General features: G+C 45.4%; 1 protein-coding gene across 1 annotated transcript; it reads right to left on the reverse strand.

The window, feature by feature from the left end:
• Positions 1-489: 489 nt before the first annotated feature.
• On the reverse strand, positions 490-20,006 carry LOC119659611 (lysosomal aspartic protease-like). The gene is made up of 6 exons (XM_038067784.1): positions 19,878-20,006; positions 8,699-8,889; positions 8,505-8,623; positions 8,182-8,449; positions 781-1,067; positions 490-720 (listed from the first exon to the last, which is right to left on the reverse strand). The coding sequence occupies exons 1-6, from the start codon at positions 19,934-19,936 to the stop codon at positions 541-543; spliced, it is 1,104 nt and encodes a 367-aa protein (XP_037923712.1). The 5' UTR covers positions 19,937-20,006; the 3' UTR covers positions 490-540.
• Positions 20,007-21,213: the final 1,207 nt, after the last annotated feature.

Here is a 21,213-nt window from a genome sequence, read left to right on the forward strand (position 1 = left end):
ACCCAGCGAACGAAAAGATGGAGGTGTTAGTTATTTCACACAGACGAAGTGTGTTCAAACTTATAGTCACAGATGTTTGCTATACGTAGTGTAACCAGCATAGCAAAAATATTGTTTCCGACCATTTCAACGAGCGCAACACAGTGTCTGTGCGGATACGCTACGCTTACTGCTATGAATAATCGCATAGTAATCGAAGAAACATTTTTTGTCTACATCGCTATGTCCTGGTAAGTATGAATAGAGATTTAACCAGACTATTACCATGGGTACCGTTTCCATTGCTTTTGGGATGCACATTGCGTGTTTTATCATTTCCACCACTATTTATGTTAACTGACTCTAGTGACTATCGACGCTCTACGAAGGGTAAAACTTATCCCTCTTCATCGACCTCTAAGTAAGTTACTAGTTTCCCTCTATAATTCCGAACATAAATGTCCAACGTCTCCAAAGAATAATCAACAAAACAATACACTTTGATGACATAGTATTTATTCTGTTCAGTTAAAGGTGTTTATTCTGTCACCAAACACTTTCCTAACATGACTCCTTCTGCTCGGTGCTTACCTTTTTCGCAGTTGCAAAGCCGACACGCTTGTTCTTCATATCGAACTCAGTGTAGTATTTACCGATAAAAACATCCCCCAAAATCCATTCAGGGCCGCCTTCCCACGATGAGAAGACGTCAAGTCCAAGTGCGCAGTTATTGTTTCCATCCTGTAATGAGGAAAATATCATTTGCATTATGAGCACATATTACGATACTATCCGCCTTACATTTAGAACATAATCCTTCGCTTCAAGGGTAAATAGTCTCCTGCCGATTTTGAAACTAATTGGTTTCAAGCTATCGATTTCGGAGCAGTCAATGTAGCCGGTGTAGCCGATGATCTCGTAAATGCTTTCAATTTGGTCAGCAGGGCCAACGATGTAACTGGTACCAGAATCAGCAATTGTATCACATCCCCTGGAACAAAACTCGTAACCATCTACTTGAACTCCGGTCATTTTGAACTGCCAGTATCCTTGTTCAGGCTTTATTACGGGGACATAAGTAAAGGAGCCTGTTTGAGAATAAAATAAATAAATAAATTTGAAATCGATACAGGTCGATATGGAACTTCAGTGTCCGGTCAGTGATGCTAAACTCCCAAGGGACTACTATTATATATATTGGATATTAGATTGACGGAAACCACCCGAAAAAAATTGGTGCATCGTAGTCACCTACAAACGCCTGAGGAACCCTAAGTCTAACAGGGAAAAAAGTGCGGCGAAAATTGCCAGAAAATTACCGACAAGCAAGCCCTGGTAGAATCGATTCAGCATCCTTCCCAATGAAGGCAATTGAGATTCTGCTGAGAATGAAAGTACTGGACATTCTGCTGAAAACACAAAATTACCCATACCTCCGTCAATCTACTTACGTGAACGTAACAGTTGCACACTAGTTAATACCTTAACCCAGAATGTTAAATGCAACAATTTATATGTTGTTCCGACGAAAAAAGGCAATGTTGGTATGACAAAAGTCCAGGTCTACAGCAAAAGCCCATGGACGCCTTTGCTGTCAACCTGGACTTTTGTCACCATAGCCTTTGATTTGGCAGGTAAAAATCACAATATATTCCAGCTTAAAAGTAGCAAAGCAGTAGCAGTAATTAAATGCATTGGATCTCAAGTTGACCCGACTGAAATCTCTGAAGCGCCCTTAGAAGTAGACTTTAGTATTAAACCGGTATATAATATTAAGAACCGGTTTAGAGTACCATAGTCTCTACTTAAGCGGAAGCTGCATCCGCAGCAAAGCTGAAACGTATCCCATTTATAACTTTTCCAACGGAGAATAATAGCTGAGGAAACGATGAAACAAATTGGTTCTATATAACGTCTTAATGGTCCAGAGTTTAGACACATCAAGTCATGCAGTGCGCTTCCAAGTGAATACGTCATGCGCGGCGACCTACATCCCCCTAAACGTTCATTCGATACAGAAGATCCCTCTGCCAAAAAATGCAGTAACTGCGTTAATAACCACACTGCCAGAGTCAAAGGTACCCACTACTAACCAAAATACCCTTACGTACCGAACAGGCTTTTTTCCAACTAAAACCCAGTCGACCTTGTCTTATGCTGATGCTGTGAAATTCACTCGTCCCAAATCTATATAGCGTTCCGAATCTGCAACTAATCTAGAATCTATAATGGTGCAACCCACTCAAAGCATGAATCAATTTGCGCCAGCAATGCAAAATATGATGCAATCCAGACGCTGATTTTCCAAACCCTTCTCGCAAAATATGAGCTCCGGTACAATCTGTCACTGGGATGCGAATGGTATTAGCCAATGTAAAGTGGAATCACAATCATTCCTCATCAACAGTGAAATCGACATTCTCTTTATATCGGAGGCTCCTCTCAACGACAAATATCTAATAAGGACTATATGCACGTCACATCTTCGAGTAAATGTGTAGTAGAATGGCGTGATCTGGAAACAATTTCTGCTGTATATTGCCCTCTGAGGATTACCATCTTTGCAGAGCAGGTTGTAAGCTTTTCCAACACGCTTGGTAGAAGTTTTATTGATGATGGAAACTTCAATGCAAAAACACGTATTAGAACTCGGGACTAATCTTGCCCAGAGGCAACACCCTCCGGGCTACCATATGGACAAACTGGAAATTCGACGAACTAAGTTCTGATCCTTCGGAGGTTTTCATAGCATGCGAAACGAAAAAAAAAAACGACATCTGAGCCGTGAATGGTAACAGTTTAGATTAGTGAATTCGAAAAAGATTCTGCAGTAGCTGGAAAGGAGCTACAAGAAGTATTCTCAAATTCTCAGATGACCACATTAATCCGGAAAAAGCTCTTGGTTTCGACCTTATTATGGGCAAAATGGTCCACGAACTGCCAATATCTACAATCAACCGAGTGACACACATATTGGATAGTGTCGTACGACTTGGTAAGTTAGTTAGTTTAGTTTACCGGGGCAGCGGCAGCTCCGAGTACTCAAACCATTGTAAGACCCATTGTGCTATCCCCACAAATCCCCACGCCTACGGCGTTCTGAGGAGGTCGGACAGCTGTATGAAAAGTGCAGGGCCGTCTTCTCCTCCTCCTCCTCACATCGGCTGCACATAGCCGAAACCACCACCCCAATCTTTTCCATATGGTAGTTGAACGAGCAGTGTCCCGTTAAAAGCCCTACTAAGGTTTCATATCCTCCTTCTTAAGAGACAACAAAAATGCCTCTCAGGCGTCCCCAGGACCTTTCACAATGATTTTCGCCTGTCGGTAAGTGTTCAAATTTCTCCACGCGACTGCGTGTATTCTTGCAATTTCACTCTTACGAGTAGACTTGACAGTGGATGACCGGACCAAAAGCTGGTTCTGGTCCTACTATTGTGGGTCCAGATTCTCGTCTGTTAGCCTCCTCACTACCAGCGATGTTTGAGTGTCCCGGCACCCACATCAGAGATGTCTCGTTTAGTCGACCAAGTTTCAGTAGCAGTTGACGACAACTCCACACCGACTGGCTTAATATGTCGTTGCTTTTTAGTGGTGATAATTCTGCCCGACTGTCAGATTCGAATGGTGTCACCTCTCCATTTTTATCGCAGACATTCTTCTACTGCTATACCTCCGCCTGGAATCTGGTCGTCATTTTTCCGAGGGGTCGAGCCAGCTCCAAAATCAGATTCTCCGAGAACACCCCTACGCCCGATCCGCCCTTCATGACTGACCTGTCGGTGAAGATTATTAAGTCTGTAATTTGAAAACATACATGGCCAATTATTGACCATTCTACTCTTTTGGTGATTACGACGGTATATGTCTTTTCAAAGACGAATCTGGAAGCCATATGATCGGAATGAGAGCTACCGAATGTTTGTCGAGGAATTTCCGGATAGATGCGTGACAGTATGATTGATTGATTGAATTTCCAACGGTATCGAGTCTATATGCGTCGTTAGCTGCTTTTCGTTTCACCTCCAAGTGAATGGGGAGTAGGTTTAGGATAGCTTCGGCGTGGTACTCATCGCTCCGGTAATACTTAGGCAACCAAGCCTATGAATCTGTGTTAGCAGCTTCCTGCTGTCTCGGCCACCAGACAATACATGCTTACATCAAAATGGGTTTGTTTATGGATGTATACATCCAATGAATCCGTTTTGGTGAAAGTTTCCGGGTCTTACCTGTCTCAGTCCTACAACACCAGAGCAATCTGCAGGATTTCAGATATTGTTCCTGGAAACGGTGCTTCCACGTTAACTTGGAGTCGAAATACTTGATTGTTTGTGTCAGCTGGATTTCCGCCCCTGCTAAGGTGGGTAGCGTGCCTGCCCCATTTGACGTTCCTAATGGATATAACTTGTCTAGTCTTCCAAGGGTTCATCGTGAGTCCATTGCGGAGGCATTAACTGTAGATTTCTAGTCCTTTTAGTAGAAAGCGTCTGTGTAGGAGGGTTTCCCTGGCTTAGGAATAAGTATCACCTTTACGTCACACCAGATAATTGGAATATAAGCATGTGCTTGGCATGCACGATATATATTCTGAATATGTAAACCCAGGGCATCCATTCCCTCGGTTAATAGCGCAGGAATGATGCCATCCGGACCTGCAGACTTGTATCTATGGAGCGAGTTAAATGGCCACTTTACTACTTTGCATGCTAGATTCCAGTCTTTCGGCTGAGAGCTGTATGCACCTGTCGGCCCCGAGTTTAGATTTTGGATCGCTTTCTGTGTACCTCCCGTTCTGTAAACGTAAATAACCCAGCTTCTTGCTACGTTTTAACAAGAATTCGCTTGAGCTTTGAGGTTGGATCACTAGAAACTTCGCAAAAACGTCTCCATGATGATCGTTTAGCAGATCTTACGCTCTTCTTTAGAACCTTCACATATTAATAACGATTCAAGCCAGCGGCTGAATCACACTTCAAAGCACGATTGAGGAGTATCCTTGTCGTTCTCCTCTGTTTTGCCAAATCCGAGTTCCACCATGGTGTTTTACCCTTCTTCGGTGTCTGGAATAGACAGTTTTCTTCGAAAGCTTCGCTCATGCTAGTTGTGATCATCTGGGTTGTCTTCTCAATTTCAGCAATGGATTTGATGTGCTTCTCAGGGATTATGACTTGGGCTTTCAGTTCATTTTATACGTGTGTGGAAGCACTTTTTGAACGATGGCAGCTCAGAGATCCTTTTCAAGGTTAGACGCGCACCGTCCCACACATCGTTAAGGGAGGAACAGTACTGCCTAAGGCACTCGTTCGTGTTTTCGTCGGCAACATTTAGCCGTAACATTTTACTGTGTACACATACGGACTCAAAGCAAAGCTTCATGCCTTGCAAGGATATAGTCCTCACAGTACAGTAAGAGTTTCCTCCTAAACTGTTCGCACTGCTCAGTATCGGAACCGTATGGATCAGAGTCGTCATACAAGACCCATCCATCGGCTTCGATGGCCTCGGCTGCAAATGAAAGCCTAGCCGTTGCCGGCCGAGCCCTCTTTACTGCCTTTTCTTTCGAAGAGTTGGGATCGTCCAAGGACCGCTGCCGCTTCGGTTTCCCGTAGGTGCCCCGAACGATCCTCTTCCCCCAACCTTGGTACAGCTCGTGGGTTAGGATTTACCCGAAGCCGGTTTGCCCGGAGGCGGTTTGCACGAAAGTGGTTTGCCCGAAGGCTATTTGCTGTCCATGGACAGGTGCTTACCCATGGGCAATATTTTAGCCTCAGCAGGTGATTGGAGCCCGGGGTTAGGAGTGCTGACATAAAGGGACTACTTCGGTTCGTCCGTTAAGGACTGGGTCCCAATTACATTGGTTCCCACTTGAGTAAGTGAAGAATCAGAGTCTAGACTCAGGATCTCCATTCAGCCCACGTCACCGTTGTTACACCTTGGCTTGGGGTTTTGATTACCGCTTGACTTCAGGTGTCACCTCTTGATTCTTAGAGGATTTTCCTTGCTGAACTCCTTCGCCACGACAATGTAGGTAACCGTGCAGGGATACGCATTGGTTATTTTCCAAAATGTTGCAAATTGATTCCGCTTGTCACATCCTATAGACCGATAAGTCTGGTTCCCTCACTTTCAAACGTATTCAAGAAGCTCGTACTATCCCGGCTACATCAACAATTGTACGAAAAAAAAAGTTAGTATCTGGTTATCCTCCGAGATAAACTGTGACTTGGAAGATAGGAAGTACTGCTCGGCCGTATTCCTTGATGTCACACAAGCATTTGACAAGGTTTGTTATGAAGACCTCGTCTACAAAATCAAGGAAAAGCTACTTACGAATATCCACAAAATTCTCGAGTCGTATCTGACTGGCTGGAGATTTATTATTAGGCAAAAACTTTAACCTCATTAGAATCTAACATTAAAGCGGAGTACCCCAAGGTTGTCTCCTCGGCCCTCCGCTTTATTTGATATATACTGCAGACTTGCCCAAAAATCCTCTACACACTCATCTTAGTGTTGCATCATGGAACCTCGGGAATCACATGAAACACGTTGAAGAATGGTTGGCCCGCCGGAGACTCAAAGTAAATTTGGATTCTTCCGGCAATCTAAGCCGAGAAATCTTACAATTGGGGTGAATATATACAAACGAGGCATTATCTGTCTCATACATAAAAAGGGAGATATCACACAGTGCAGCAATTATAGAGGTATCACGTTGCTGAGTATCATCTATAAAATAGCCTCCTCTATCTTGCTAGGCTGGATAGCCCCATACGTCCAGAACATCATTGGCCCATACCAAAGAGACTTCACTCCAGATCAGATTTTCTCTGTGCGGCAAGCGATGGAAAAACTGTTGGAATGTGGAGAACAGTTGCAATATCTATTTATCGACTTTAAAGCCGACTATGGTAGTATAGCCAGGGTAAAACTGTACACGGCCATGAAAGAATTCGGTATCCCGAAGAAACTAATAAGACTGACTAGGCTGACCCCGACCAATGTGCAAGGCCAGATAAAAGGAGCAGGATCACTTTCAAGACCATTCGACATCAACAACGGTCTACGACAAGGAGGTGCCCTCTTTAACTTGGCCCTCGAGAAAGTGACATCTTGTGAAGAACCACCCGAGATGTACAAACTGCCTTCATCCAGATCGAGCAGGCGGCGCGAGATCTTGGGTTGCACATCAATGAAGGCAAGACAAACTATATGGTGGCAACGTCAGCACCGAAGACGAACCAACCAACATCATCAAACCGCACTGGTCAAACACGAAGAAGAATAGGGACAGGAGAATACAACTTTGAGACCGTTGAAAATTTCTCCTATCTAGGGTCGAAAATCACAACCGATAACAGCTACGATGATGAAATCCGCGCACGGTTGTTGTCAGCCAACAGAGCCTATTTAAGCTTACAAAAACTGTTCCGCTCGAAACGTCTCACCATATGGTCAAAGCTCTTACTGTACAAGACTATGATCTTGCCAGTCCTCATGTATTCCTCGGAAACTTGGGTTCTTAGCAAGAAAAATTGCGAACTCTTGGCCGCGTTCGAGAGAAGAATCCTCCGGAAGATTTTTGGCCCCCTACATGAGGATGGACGATTCCGTAGTCTACACAATGACGAAATCTATGAGCGATACCATGACCGTCAGGTTGTGGATAAAATCCGGCTCAATTGGTTACGGTGGGCGGGTCACTTAATCCGTATGGATGACGATGATCCCACGCGGAAAGTCTACAAGGGCAATATCTATGGTAGAAAAAGAAGACGAGGCTGAACCTGCCGAAGATGGAGCGATGGCATAGGCCAGGATGCCAGACAGCTTTTAGGGATATCGAATTGGTGGACCTCGGCGTAAAACCGGGATGTCTGGAGTTCCTTATTAAGGCAGGCCTAGACTGGATACCGGTTGTTGCGCCGTTGATGATGGTGATGATATACAAGAATTGGAACAAAGAACAAAGCTTTTAAATCTGATGAGGTTTCAGACTTTGAAAGACGAACATGATTTCTTAAACCGGGACAATACGAGCTTTTTTCGAAGTATACTGTTCAGGGTATCCGCGATTGGTGGTACCTCTAACAAGGTTTCTTGGTATCGTCAAAATAAATAAAGGGCTTATATGCGTGCTAAACTTTCACCACATATTGACCCTTCTGCGAGAGATATTATGTTCAAGAAGAAGCAACTTACCAGTATAATACTTTTGATGTGATCCACCAAAAATAATTTCCCCGCCAAGGGTTTTATCATCTTCATTTCGGTTCAAGTAGAAAGAGAAAATGGGGGCAGGGATGAGTCCTTGTTTATACAAGTTATATAGGACATTAGGAACGTTGTCATCACTTGAAATATCACCGTAGCCCAAACCTAATAGGCCATCAAATACTTGACCCTGGAAATTTGACGAGAGTGTGGTAGCTTCAGCGAATGTTTGGTTGCTGATCTTCATGCCAGAAATCTAAAAGGATTTCAATAAATTTCAATCTAAATTTTGTGTAAAAGAAAATAGTTACTTCAACGGTGTCAGTAGAAAGGAACCCATTCGTAGATCCACTTCCGTAGAGAATTGAAAAGGATTCACCGTTCGGTTTGTAGGTTGACGATGCGCTGCTGTCATATTGGTTAGCGACATCTGTGAATTTTTGAAAATATTGTTTAAATTAATATTTTGTCTTATTTATTTTTTTTAATTCGCTATTATACTCACTGCAGGCACTGCATTTTGCTGACGGAACCCAAAGATTCGAGGATCCGGTGTCAAAGATAACGACGAAATTTTGTGGCGGCGTTCCTATGGAAATTTCACCGTAATATACAACATCTGCGCCATTTGACAGATCTTCCGTTCGGCCTGTATCTGACACGGGTTTAGATTTCGCCTTCCTGAGTAAGTTGATGCTGTAAATATAGAGATATGTTACACTCTGAGACTTATGTGTAAAGATGATCATACAAGTTTGCTTTATGATATGCTTTTTAGATAGGTTAGACATGGACGCGAATTATGCAGGTTAATATTGCGTATCAGCCTTTACTGAAAGGTCTTTCTGGAAATTATGAATTCATACCTACCTCAGACCTAAGACAAAAAAATCTTCTTAGATATACCAATTGATCGACGTCTTCAATGTTCTGCCTCTCTTCTAGCCAAGGTACCATGAAGAACATCACTGATAATGAGGAGAAAAATTATCGGTGATAAGAGACAACCGTAGCAGACTCTACTTCCAACTTCAAATTCCTCTGAATTTTTCAGGAACTAGATAGAAATCGATGTGAAGTGAAGATAATACAGCAGCGGTAGCGATCAGTATTGAAGCAGTCCCTGGGATTCGATGCCGGTCAGTTGAATTACCCAGAGTGGCACAATGTAGCACTGGAAATGCTGATCAGATATTTCTATAATATTTTGGCCAGAAAATCATCGTCCCTGTCATGGCCCCGTTATTCGAACGGTCACAATTCACAAGTATTCGACCAAGTATCAATGTATCCACAAAGATTGATAGCTTGGTGCGGTTTATCGCATAGAGTTTTTTTTCTCTGTTCACTCCTTTGTGGAGTATAAGATATCAACATAGTCCCAGTTAAATTGAAAATGTGCTTCAGTTTCATTATCAGCACACTTAATGCTGTGTAAGTGATAAACCTAGGAATGGGAGAGCACGAATACCAAGACGAACGTGATATGTTTGAGGTGGGGGAGAAACATAACCTCTCAGAATTTAGACCGTAGTGGCTCATTGTACTCGATTCCTCCGTCTAACAAAATATCCTGTATATGTTTATGTATCCTGGTTCTGGTCTCGGCATGGGGGAAATTGTACCCTCTTTTTTTAAAGCATTCGATATTTCATTTCCCTCCACACCACAGTGACCACGAATCCAAAAAAGTTCCTGAACGATTTTCGAGGTAATCAAAGGGCTTTTCAACGTTCTAACTACAATATGGCTATCGTTACAGATTGTAACGCGATTGCCCTTCAACCGGTCGTCAATCACCCAGGTTACTGCCATTAGGATCATACACACCATACATCGTACAAGTCACCGGTGTAGAGGACTTCTTCGTCTGAGACTTCCCAGTTTCTTTACGTTTCAAGATAACTTTATATCGTCTATCAAACGAATTGCAAGAACTGGATGCAGTTCTCCCAATAATTTTTCCAATTCTCTGTGCCCTTCCTTGCGTTTCCGGAGAAGGATACTTTCTACGAGGCAGTTGAGCGGGCCATGGAAGCCTGTCCCAAATATGATATCAAAATTATAATTGGAGATTTGAACAGCCAAGTGGGGACGAAGCCCATATTCAGGCTATACGTTGGCTCCCATAGCTTACATAGGGATACCAATGATAACGGACTGCGGATTATTCAGTTAGCAGTATCGTCCGAAACACAGGCGCGGTTGTTGGAAGTACCTGGTTTGCGCGCAAAGCGGTCCGTAAGCATACGTGGGCCTCTCCAGATGGGATTACTTGAAACTAAATTGACCACGTGCTGATCAAACGCGCCACCTATCAGCCTAGATGGATGTCAGAACATATGGGGGGCCAATATAGTCTCGGACTATCTCGTTGGCATAGTGTTCCGAGTTCGAATTGCGACACCACCTACAATCTTCTCTGACAATCAGGTGAGAGTGAATACTGAAGCCATTCACGACAAAGCCCTCCGCAACACCTATAATAGGGAAATGGATGCCGCAATAACCGCAGTCAACAGAGATCCTGGAGATGAAGTATCAACAAATGATCTTCACAACTACTTTTTTTTTTATGGATGGAGGTGGAAATCTTAGAAAGACACTGCTGCGCCAGGTTGCAGCAGTGTGTGGGATTCACACCCACTAAAACCACCCCCACTCTTCCGCCCCTCCCCGCGGGACCACCGTGAAGTATTACTTCGCGGGGGAGGCTCTGGTTCGCTATACCAGCTCGTCCATGTCACGTCTCCGTCGCGCCGCCTTCCGAGCTCGATCCAACTCCAGGAGTTTTGCCTGCACCACGGCTACTGCCTCATTTACCGCCATCCAGTTTTCCTCCGACTTCAACATCTCTTCCACCAGGTTGTAGGGCTCGATGTCCGCCCCTAAGATGCTGTTCAACCTCCTTTTCTGCTGTAGAAATCTGGGACAATAGAACATAACGTGCTCCGGGTCCTCGAGTGTAGCACCGCATTCAGGACAGTTGGGAGACTCGTCCAACTCGAAGCGATGCAAGTACTTCCTATAGCCACCGTGTCCCGTAAGGAACTGTGTCAGGTGGTAATTCAATTCTCCGTGCTTGCGGTTGACCCATTTCTCGATGCACGGGATCAATGTATGGGTCCACCTGCCCTTGTCGGAGTTATCCCATCGTTGTTGCCACTTGCCACACAACTCTCTCCTGATGGATTTTCGGAAATCCGCATTCACCTCGGCTGGATTTGCCTTCCGTTTTTCGTAGAGCCAGTGTGCCTCGCTCGCTAGAAGATCTATAGGGATCATTCCTGCGATAACACACACTGCCTCCGTCGACGCCGTCCTAAATGCGCTGCACACCCTTAGCGCAATTGGCCGGTATGCCGAACATATCTTCCTCCGGTTGACCGCGTGGTTCAACGCTCCCGCCCAGACAGGGGCCGCGTATAGCAGGATCGACCTCACCACTCCCGCGATGAGTAGCCTGCGACTATACTTCAGCCCTCCCACGTTAGGCATCATCCTTGCAAGGGATGAGCTGGCATTTGCTGCCTTTTCTCGCGGATAATCCAAGTGTCCCTTGAAACTCAGCTTGGCATCGATCATCACCCCCAGGTATTTGACAACCGATTTTGAGACGACCTCACGATTACCAACCCGGATGGTAACCGTGTTGTTCTTCCTACGGTTGGTAATGAGGACCGCCTCCGTCTTTTCGTCCGCCAGGTCCAGCTTGGCCATTCGTAACCATGACTTGATGGTATGAATGGCTTCATTTGCATAAAGCTCCACGTCCTCGGGATGCTTTGCAATTGCAATTACCGCCAAGTCGTCCGCAAAACCAATCAGCGTTGTCTCCTCCGGCACGCGAAGGCCAAGCACTCCGTCGTACATTATGTTCCACAGCAGCGGTCCCAATACAGAACCTTGAGGCACACCTGCTGTCACAATGTACTCCTTCGGCCCGTCGTCCGTCTCGAACCAGAGAAGTCTATCCGAAAAGTAACTCTCGATGAGCCGAGCCAAGTAGCTAGGAACACCCAGTTTGGCCAAAACGCCCTTAATCCAGCCCCAGTTGGCTGAGTTAAAAGCATTTTTGACGTCCAGCGTCACCAGAGCACAGCATTTGCCCATGGCTATCGCATTTCGAGCCAATTCCACGACCTTTGCTACTGCATCGACCGTAGAACGGGCTCGCCGAAACCCATATTGCCGCTCTGAAAGACCACCCGCAAGCTCGATGAACGGGAGCAGCCTGTTGTATATCACCCTCTCCAACATCTTCCCCATGGTGTCTAAGAGACAAATAGGGCGATATGAAGAGGGCACGCCGGGTGGTTTTCGAGGCTTCGGTAGCAAGACCAGTTTCTGCCTCTTCCACTGGGCGGGAAACACTCCTTCCGCCATGCACGATTCGAATGTGCTTGCGAACCACCTTGGTCTGGCCTTGACCGCCACCTTCAGAGCCCTGTTCGGAATTCCGTCCAATCCCGGAGCCTTGCTGTCCCCAATACGTCTGCAGATTTCCCAAAGTTCCTCTTCGGTAACATCAGGGATCGAGAAGACGTCCTGCTGAGCTGCCAGTTGGGGTTCTCTTTCGTCCTGCTCCTGCTGCGGGAAAAGAGTTGCAATTATTTGCAACAAGAGCCGTGGGCATGTCACCTGAGGTGATTTTCGCCCGCGGATCTTCTTCATTACAATTTGGTAGGCTGTACCCCACGGATTCGTATTAGCCTCCATGCAGAGCTTCTGGTAGCATTCCCGCTTGCTTCTCCGAATGGCCTTCTTAAGGTTGCTTCGCAGATCCCTGTATTCTTCCTCACGCTCCTGGTGCTCCGGCCTTCCTCTTGTCCTGTGGGAAAGTCTCCTTGCTCGGAGACAAGAGGATCTCAAGGCAGCGATCTCCGTGTTCCACCAGTAGTTTGGCCTCTTGCCGTGGTGCAAACGTCGTCGTGGCATCGTAGCGTCGCATGCTTCGGTTACACGCTGAGACAGCTGTGTGACTCTTTCCACCGCTGTTCCATCCGGATCATGGGCTCCCTCCAATGCGGGCAGGAATATCTCCTCGTCGAAAGCTCCGATAGACCAGCCAACCGCCTTAGCCTTTCCACCTCCAGAGCGTCGTTGACTGCTTCCCCGGTTCCCAATGTGGAGGAAGATGGCCTGGTGGTCACTGTGGGTGTAGTGCTCACTCACTTGCCAAGCCATCCCCCTCACCAGTGAAGTGCTAACAAATGTCAGGTCAACGATCGAACCCGACCCTCTTCCTCGAAAGGTGGGCACGCATCCAACGTTGGCCAGCACGATGTCCAGCTCCGCAAATGACTCCAACAGAATTTGACCTCTGGTGTTCGTCGATCGGCTTCCCCAGTCCAGGGCCCACGCGTTGAAATCGCCCGCAATGATTTTAGGGCTGCGGTCTCTAGCATCCAACACCAAACTGTCTAACATCTCCTCATATTGTGCTAAGGTTGCACTAGGAGGAGCGTAGCAGCTATAAATATGGACACCGTTGACCTTCGCCCTTATAAAACCGGCTGCCGGAGGGGCCATGACTTCCTGAATGGCCTGTCTTCCGCACGCCCAGATTGCCGCGTTACCAGACGCATCCACCGCCCAAGTCGCACCGCCGTAGTTTCTGTACGGCTCGCAAATAACCGCGACATCGACATTCGACTCTCGAATGGTTTGCGAGAGCAGGTCCTGAGCTGCCTCACAGTGATTGAGATTGATTTGTATCAATCTCATTTTCCTGTGCGGTTCAGCTCCCTCCTATATACCGGACATCTGCTGCTTCCCGCAATATGCCGGCCGTCCACGCCCTCTTTCCCACTGCATAACATACATCGTGGATCTCCGGTGCAATCTTTGATGAGGTGGCCCTCTTCCCCACACTTCCTGCAACTCCTCGACCTATCATGCTGGCTAGTGCATGCCGCCGCAAAATGGTCGAAATCGAGGCATCTGAAGCATCTCTTTAGAGAGATTTGTTCCCTGAGCCTGCACACGACCCAACCTACTCTTACCTTGCCCGCGGTAATCAACTTAATAGCTGATTCCGCCGGCAAACTAATAATAGCGGTCTGTGTGCCACCATATGCCTTCTTCATCCTTGTTATGGCACTCTGGTCTATATCGCCAAGGTTGAACTGCTGCTTTAGCGCAGCACAGATGTCTTCCCGTGAGGTGACTTCATCTAGGTCCTTGCACTCAACCACTATCTCCTGTTTCCGAGCTCTTACCTCAGCTTCCTCTCCAAGTACACTTTCCACCTTCTCGCGGAAGTTATCGGCCGACTTGTCGGCGGGTTTACTTAACTCCAGCATCAGATCCCCTTTCTGTGTTCGCCTAATACGGCTCACATTATCCCCCAAATCCTTCAATTCCGGGTCTGACTTCACCTTTCGGAGGATGTCGGCATAGGACATATTTCCCTTCTTGGAAATAATTATTATTTCCGGGCGGAGCTTCTTTTTGTCCTTTTTCCTCTTGTTGCTCACCTTAGTCCATTGTTCGGGCCTCCGGGCGTTAGTTTCTTCCACTTTTGTAGGTGTTGTGGCTGCAATCGTGAGATTACCGACTTTCGCGGGTACTCTCGCCGACTCCGCCTTCTTTGGTGAAGAGGCTTTTTTCTTCTTCGGGGCTTGCTGTGGTCCAAGAGGCTCGCTGGTACCGTCTCTAGCCCGTTTTCCTGTCTTCCCGCCTGCTTTATCACGGGGAGGCGTCACCTGCGTTTCCCTTGTGACCTTGCCAACTGACGCTTGGGAATTCTTTTCTTCGAGTGCCCTGATATAAGACAATTTAATGCCTCTTATCAAGGCTCGAATATTTTGATGGATATTCCGCCTCTCCTTGATGAACTCACACAGTTCATTTATTCGTTCCCCAAGTGTAACGAACGCCATTTTGGTATGTTCTCGTTTCCTTTCGCGCCTTGCGCCACAAGGAATGATCTCGATTAAGGGACTATTCGTATTTCTTTCCCGCGGCGAATCTCGACTACCAAAAAGAACCATTGTTCTCGGTGGTGATCTCCCAAGCTTCGAACTCCTCCTAAAGGGATCCGGTGTGGACCTAATTTCCAATCCACCATTATCTCTTGTAGCATTAGATGCCGCAGTAGCCAAGTTTCCCACTACTGAGGCACTGCGGTCGTTGGATATCGACGGCCGGGAGCCCGCTTGCTCACTCCCAAAAACCGCCGGCACTGGGTTTCCGAAGCCCTGCACCGTAAAAAAACTACTTTTCTCCTCTTCCATATTTGGTTTAATTTCTGGGTGTCCTTCCCATAGCCAATTTTTATCCACGGGTGGGCGTTTACTTCCCACCTACCCGGCCTGCGCATAAGCATGCCCATACACGCACATCTCCGGATGCGTGCATATGCATGCCCATGACACATTCGCCGAGCATTCCCTTATCCGCACGAAGGGACGCGCCTGATGGGAGATTTGGCAACTCCGCACAGGCTAACTTTTACCTTAAGCGGGGGCCTGACAGAACGTCCCCCAACTTCGGCAGTTAGCCTATACCGACCAGGCTTCACAACTACTTGAAGAACGTTATCATTGATACGGCCACAAAGATACTTGGCTTCAGCCGCAAGAAAAATCGGAATGGCTGATTTGACGATGAATGTAAGCTAGCAACGGAATGGAAGAATGCTGCATACCGAGTAATGTTGCATTCTCAAAGAACGCGGGCACGCGCAGAGACTTATCACGAACTCCGTTGAACGGAGAAGCGACTTCACAGACGGAAAAAGGAAGCCTAGGGGAACCAACTAGTCTGTGAACTTGAAAAGTATAAGGAGCAACCGCATCAGGCGCGGAAGTTTTACCAACAAGTCAGCAAGATGAACCCTTATACATTACGATGTTCATCCTGCCGAGATAAAGAGGGAAATCTGATTTCCGACAGAATGGGCATATTGGAGCGATGAGTTGAGTACTTTGATGAGCTACTGAACAACCAGAACATCGACGAGTTGGAGGTCCCACCAGCTGAAGACGACGGACAAATACTGATACCACCAAGCATAGAAGAAACAATCCGTACAATTCATCGGCTTAAAAACCATAAGTCGCCAGGAACCGATGGAATTACAGCCGAATTGGTTAAATATGGAGGCGACCAATTACACCAAGTGGTTCATCAACAATTGTTCAAAGTATGGGATAGCGAATCAATGCCTGATGACTGGCAAAGAGGCATTATCTGTCCCATACATAAGAAGGGAGATATCACAGTGCAGCAATTACAGCAGGATCCTCAACAAAAAATTTACCTCGGCCTGGATTAGGTCTGGACTCATGAAGGATTTCACTTGAATATAATTCGCACTCATTACGTGTTTGCGATTATATTTAAGTGGAGCGATTTCCATCTGTCGTTACTTTCGGTCACGCTGCTCCCAGGACAGAGGTGGAGCAGCGTCTGATGAGTTGCCTCTGCCCTGGACGAAACCGTCGGTCAGCTTTTTTGTTCTTTTTTGAAAACTTGGGTTTAACTCAAAAAAAGAGGAGTCCGTGAAATACAAAGAGAAAGTAAGCTGTTTCCCAAGTGTGTGACCAAGTGGGTGCGGACTCAGGACTCGCAGCAACCTCAAGAAAAAATTATAGAGGTATAACGTTGCTCTGTACCATCTATAAGATATTCTCCGCTATCTTGCTGGGCCGGATAACCCCATATGCTTTACTCCAGTTCAGATTTTCTCCCTACGGAAGCGATGGAAAAACTGCTGTAATATGGACATCAGTTGCACCATCTCTTCATCGACTTTACAACCGCCTATGACAGCGTAGCCAGGGTAAAGTGTACACGACCATGAGAGAATTCGGTATCCCGACGAAACTTATAAGACGACCCTGACCAATGTGCAAGGCCAGATAAAAGCAGGAGGGTCACTTTCTAGGCCATTCAACATCAACAACGGTCTGAGACAATGGGATGGCTTATCATGCGTCCTCTTTAACCTGGCCCTGGAGAAAGTGACTCGTGTGCTGACATAAATCCGAGAGGCACCATCCTCTTCAAGTCCACCCAACTGCTGACCTACACTGACGATATTGACAACATGGGAGGAACAACAACGAAGTACATGGTGGCAGCATCAGCACCAAAACCAAAACCGGAAGAACGAACAACATCGAAACGCACTGGTCAAACGAGAAGAGTAAAGATAGGAGAATACAACTTTGAGACCGTTGAAAATTTCTCCTATCTAATGTCGAAAATCACAACCGATAATAGCTCTGACGATGAAATCCGCGCACGGTTGTTGGCAGCCAACAGAGCCTATTTCAGCTTGCAAAAATTGTTTCGCTCGAAACGTCTCACCATAGGGTCAAAGCTCTTACTGTACAAGACTATGATCTTGCCAGTCCACATGTATTCCTGGAAGACTTGGGTTCTTAGCAAGAAGAATTGCGAACTGTTGGCCGCGTTCGAGAGAAGAATCCTCCGAAGAATTTTCGGTCCCCTACATGAGGATGGACGATTCCGTAGTCTACACAATGACGAAATCGTGTGGACGGTTGTGGATAAAATCCGGCTCAGTAGGTTACGGTCGGCGGGTCACTTAATCCATATGGATGAGGATGATCCAGCCCGGAAAGTCTATAAGGGCAATATCTATGGTAGAAAAAGAAGACGAGGCATAACGTGCCTGAGATGGAGTGATGGCGAAAGTCAGAACGCCAGACAGCTTTTAGGGATATCGAATTAATGGATCTCAGCGTAAAATCAGGCTGTCTGGAGTTCCTTATTAAGGCAGGCCTAGACCGGATAAGAGTTGTTGCGCCGTTGATGATGATGAAGCTCAATTTACCCTTGATTTCCATGCAGATTGCCTGGTTGTCACTCGGAGTAAAATGGGGGCGGTGCTTATTACCAATTGCAGAAAAAACTACTGTCAAAATACAGGTTTGTAACCACGAGGCTGTTTCAAAGTCGATCATTAAATACCTAGGAGTAAAAATCGATCTATGCACGAGAAAAGACGGGAAAGTCTTTCATCTCTAGCAGGGCTAATGCCTAATATTGGAGGTCCACAATCTTGTCACCTGCTTTTTATCGCAGGAGGGGCGAAGTACATCCTGCTATAGGCGGCTCTTGCCTGGAAAGGGCGAGTTCGACATACCTGCCGATCGCCCTGTGGGTGTGCAACGCATATAGGACAGTATCTATTGAGACAGTGTGTATCATCACGGGAATGATTCCCATGGCTTTTCTAGCAGTACACGCCTTTTGCCAGAGAAATGTGGCGAATCTGGTCCACTAAGTACAGGAGATGTTGGCAACGGTTGAATAATTTCGGAAAAAGTGGCGGGAACCATGCACTGATCCCGTATATTGAGAGGTGGATTGAGCAAAAATTCAGGGAATTGAGTAATCAATTAACATAATTCCTTACAGGACACTGTGGATACATGAAGTATTTGCATCGCTTTGGGTTGAACGAGTTCTCCGGCGGTCTCGAATGCGTCACTACACTTAGGGGCCCGGGGCAAGTTATGCTCCATTATCTGAGATCCGCTATTGAAAACGGGAGGTTAAACGATGCCCTTGATGTAGTTATTGGACCCATAATCACGTGAAAGAGATGTTGAGGTCGGAAGCAAATTGGAGCGCGATAAACGCAACGATAACTGCGATACACGAAAAGCTGCAGGGGCTCAATCGAACCCGGAATGCCCCGCGGATGCGCAACTTCATTGGAAGAGGTCGCCTGGAGATATATGGGAGGAGAAGTGGAAGTGCAGCCTGGCGCACCTCGATCCATTAACAGAATACAAAAAAAAATCGCCTGGACGCCCAGAATGGTCTATACCAGGTAGGGTTTGTCCCAGGCAAATCAGTAACAGAACAGATTATCTCTTTGCGATAGTCGTTGTGGGAATATGCCCATCTGATGCATCATCTTCTTGTCGGTCGGAGGACAAGCTCGCCTATATAGCAAAGTACTCAACTGCTGGCCTATGTAGACAATATCAAATAATGGGGAGAAAAAGTTATGATGTGAGATCTTGAGCAGGACTTTAATTAAGCAAGGCAAAGTACATGATGGAAACGCCTGCACCAAAGAATAAAGGTAAAAACAACATCCAATAGCATTGGTCCTGTAAACCAATAAAACTAGTGGGCCTTCACTTTAAAACCCCTGGAAATATCTAAGATATAGAATATAACCGGCTTAGGTCAGGAGGCCGGGCAGCTAATAGCGATATCGATTCGTCGTTATGCTAATGACACGCGTGATCACTCTTTTAGAGCAGAAATGATGAAGTCCTGTCGAACAGAACATTACTTCAAATGGTTGAAGTGTTGTAGCATTTCATACCCGTTCGAGATGACCTTGTCAGGAGTGATTCCAACCGCTTGCTTATTTGGTTTGAATGATCCACTGTCTGTTGAAATATCAATGGAAGAAGTAAGATTGAAGTTTTGTTTAGCTGTCAGCGCTTCCCTCACAAAATAATGTAGTAATGTAGTAATGTAATTTATGTGAGAGGTGGAAAGAGTTTGGTTCAGGAAACTACAGATACTAACATGACCCTGGCACCTAAGCTTAATCTAATTATATTTACTTTTTAAAGTTTTTAAACAAATCTCTGGATTAATTTTAAATTTTTGAATTAACCTTTCGAATTTTAAATCAAAATATTCAAAAATAAAACAAGAAAATCTAATAAATTGCAATTTACCTGACTAAGTTGCTGCTAACAACGGCGATTACAGAAAAAGTTATTAACAAGGATTTCATGTTTTTTCCTCGTGACTACCAAGTTCGGAATGAATAGAGAACTCAAATTTCGCAACAATTTTATAGTCACTGTTTATTTGTTTAATAGTTCATTCATAACTTCAAGTAGATATTGATTCATTTGGGGTTTATTTGGTCAAGTTATTTATAATGCATGTAAGTTGCCCTAGCATGGATCAATAAAGCGAATTCAGACTAATTAAATGTATCTATTTTGGGAGTCCCCCGACTCTAACACGGAAAAAGGAGCAGTAATGGATTCTAACAAATATTGGGAGAATTAAATTAATTCTTCTGGAGAGACAATATTTATGTATGTCTTTATTTGCATACTAGCAATTCAAATCTAGAATTTTGTGGGTGCCTCAGTTACATCGTAGACAGTCGTCTCATTAGACCCTATCAGCTGAACTATCAAAGCCAGGAATATGACGAACACCCTAGACAATTTCATGTTTGTTTTACGTGTACTTTTAATAAATATTTAATTTTTGCTTAACATGCTCTGACACACGTTAAGAACACAAATCTATATTTAGAAGATCAATTTTACACGCGCAAATAATTAAGCACTGGATTTTTCCGGCTTGTAAGATATCGGAAAGATTTATACATGTACACGGTATATGGATTGCTTCACTTGTTCCAACATTCGGCATTGGTTTAGGGACTTAAAATCTTTCCTGATTTGACCTCTGAGATTTCCTGGTTTTCTCGACAATTGCTGCGTTGGAACGAGTTGATGTTTTTTTCTCACGGCAAAGTCTTTAATGTTTACAATTTCTTCCTTGTGGCAGTGTTCCTCAGCTTCCTAACTTCCCACTGCGGAATTACATTGCTCAACGAATCCAGTTCTTCCTTCCACTGAATCCAGCTGCATTTAGGCCTGAAAAAAGTACATTGCGATCACTTTATTTTCTAATGTTAGTATTTCATCTTTTTTTTTGCAAACAAAACCTTATTAAAATCGGTTCAATGTCTGTCTGCCTGTCTGTCTTTTTTTTTTTTTTTGAGGAAGTGGAAATCTTCAAAAGGCACTGGTCTGGACACAGCGTATGGGATTGTTACCCGCTAAAACCACCCCCGACTCCCTCCCTGCTCCGCGGAACCACCATAAGGTATTACATCACGGGGCGGAGTCAGTTCACTCCAGCTTAATCCCATTTCTTCTATACGCGGCGCAGGTGACCGCGCTTTTCTCCTTTCCTCTGCCTTTCGCAATTTATCTTGAATAGATGCGATGATGGAGTTGACCGCATCCCAATTCTCTTGATGTG

The sequence above is a fragment of the Hermetia illucens genome, chromosome 6, assembly GCF_905115235.1.
Source record: "Hermetia illucens chromosome 6, iHerIll2.2.curated.20191125, whole genome shotgun sequence".
Classification (NCBI taxonomy): domain Eukaryota; kingdom Metazoa; phylum Arthropoda; class Insecta; order Diptera; family Stratiomyidae; genus Hermetia; species Hermetia illucens.

Bases quoted from the DNA above. Each gene is read 5' to 3' on its own strand.
- LOC119659611 (XM_038067784.1), bottom strand. From the start codon at position 19,936: ATGAAATCCTTGTTAATAACTTTTTCTGTAATCGCCGTTGTTAGCAGC. The intron at 8,890-19,877 runs GTAAATTGCAAT...CTATATTTACAG, and splicing joins GTTAGCAGCAACTTAGTCAG to CATCAACTTACTCAGGAAGG. The intron at 8,624-8,698 runs GTGAGTATAATA...AAAAATTCACAG, and splicing joins AGCAAAATGCAGTGCCTGCA to ATGTCGCTAACCAATATGAC.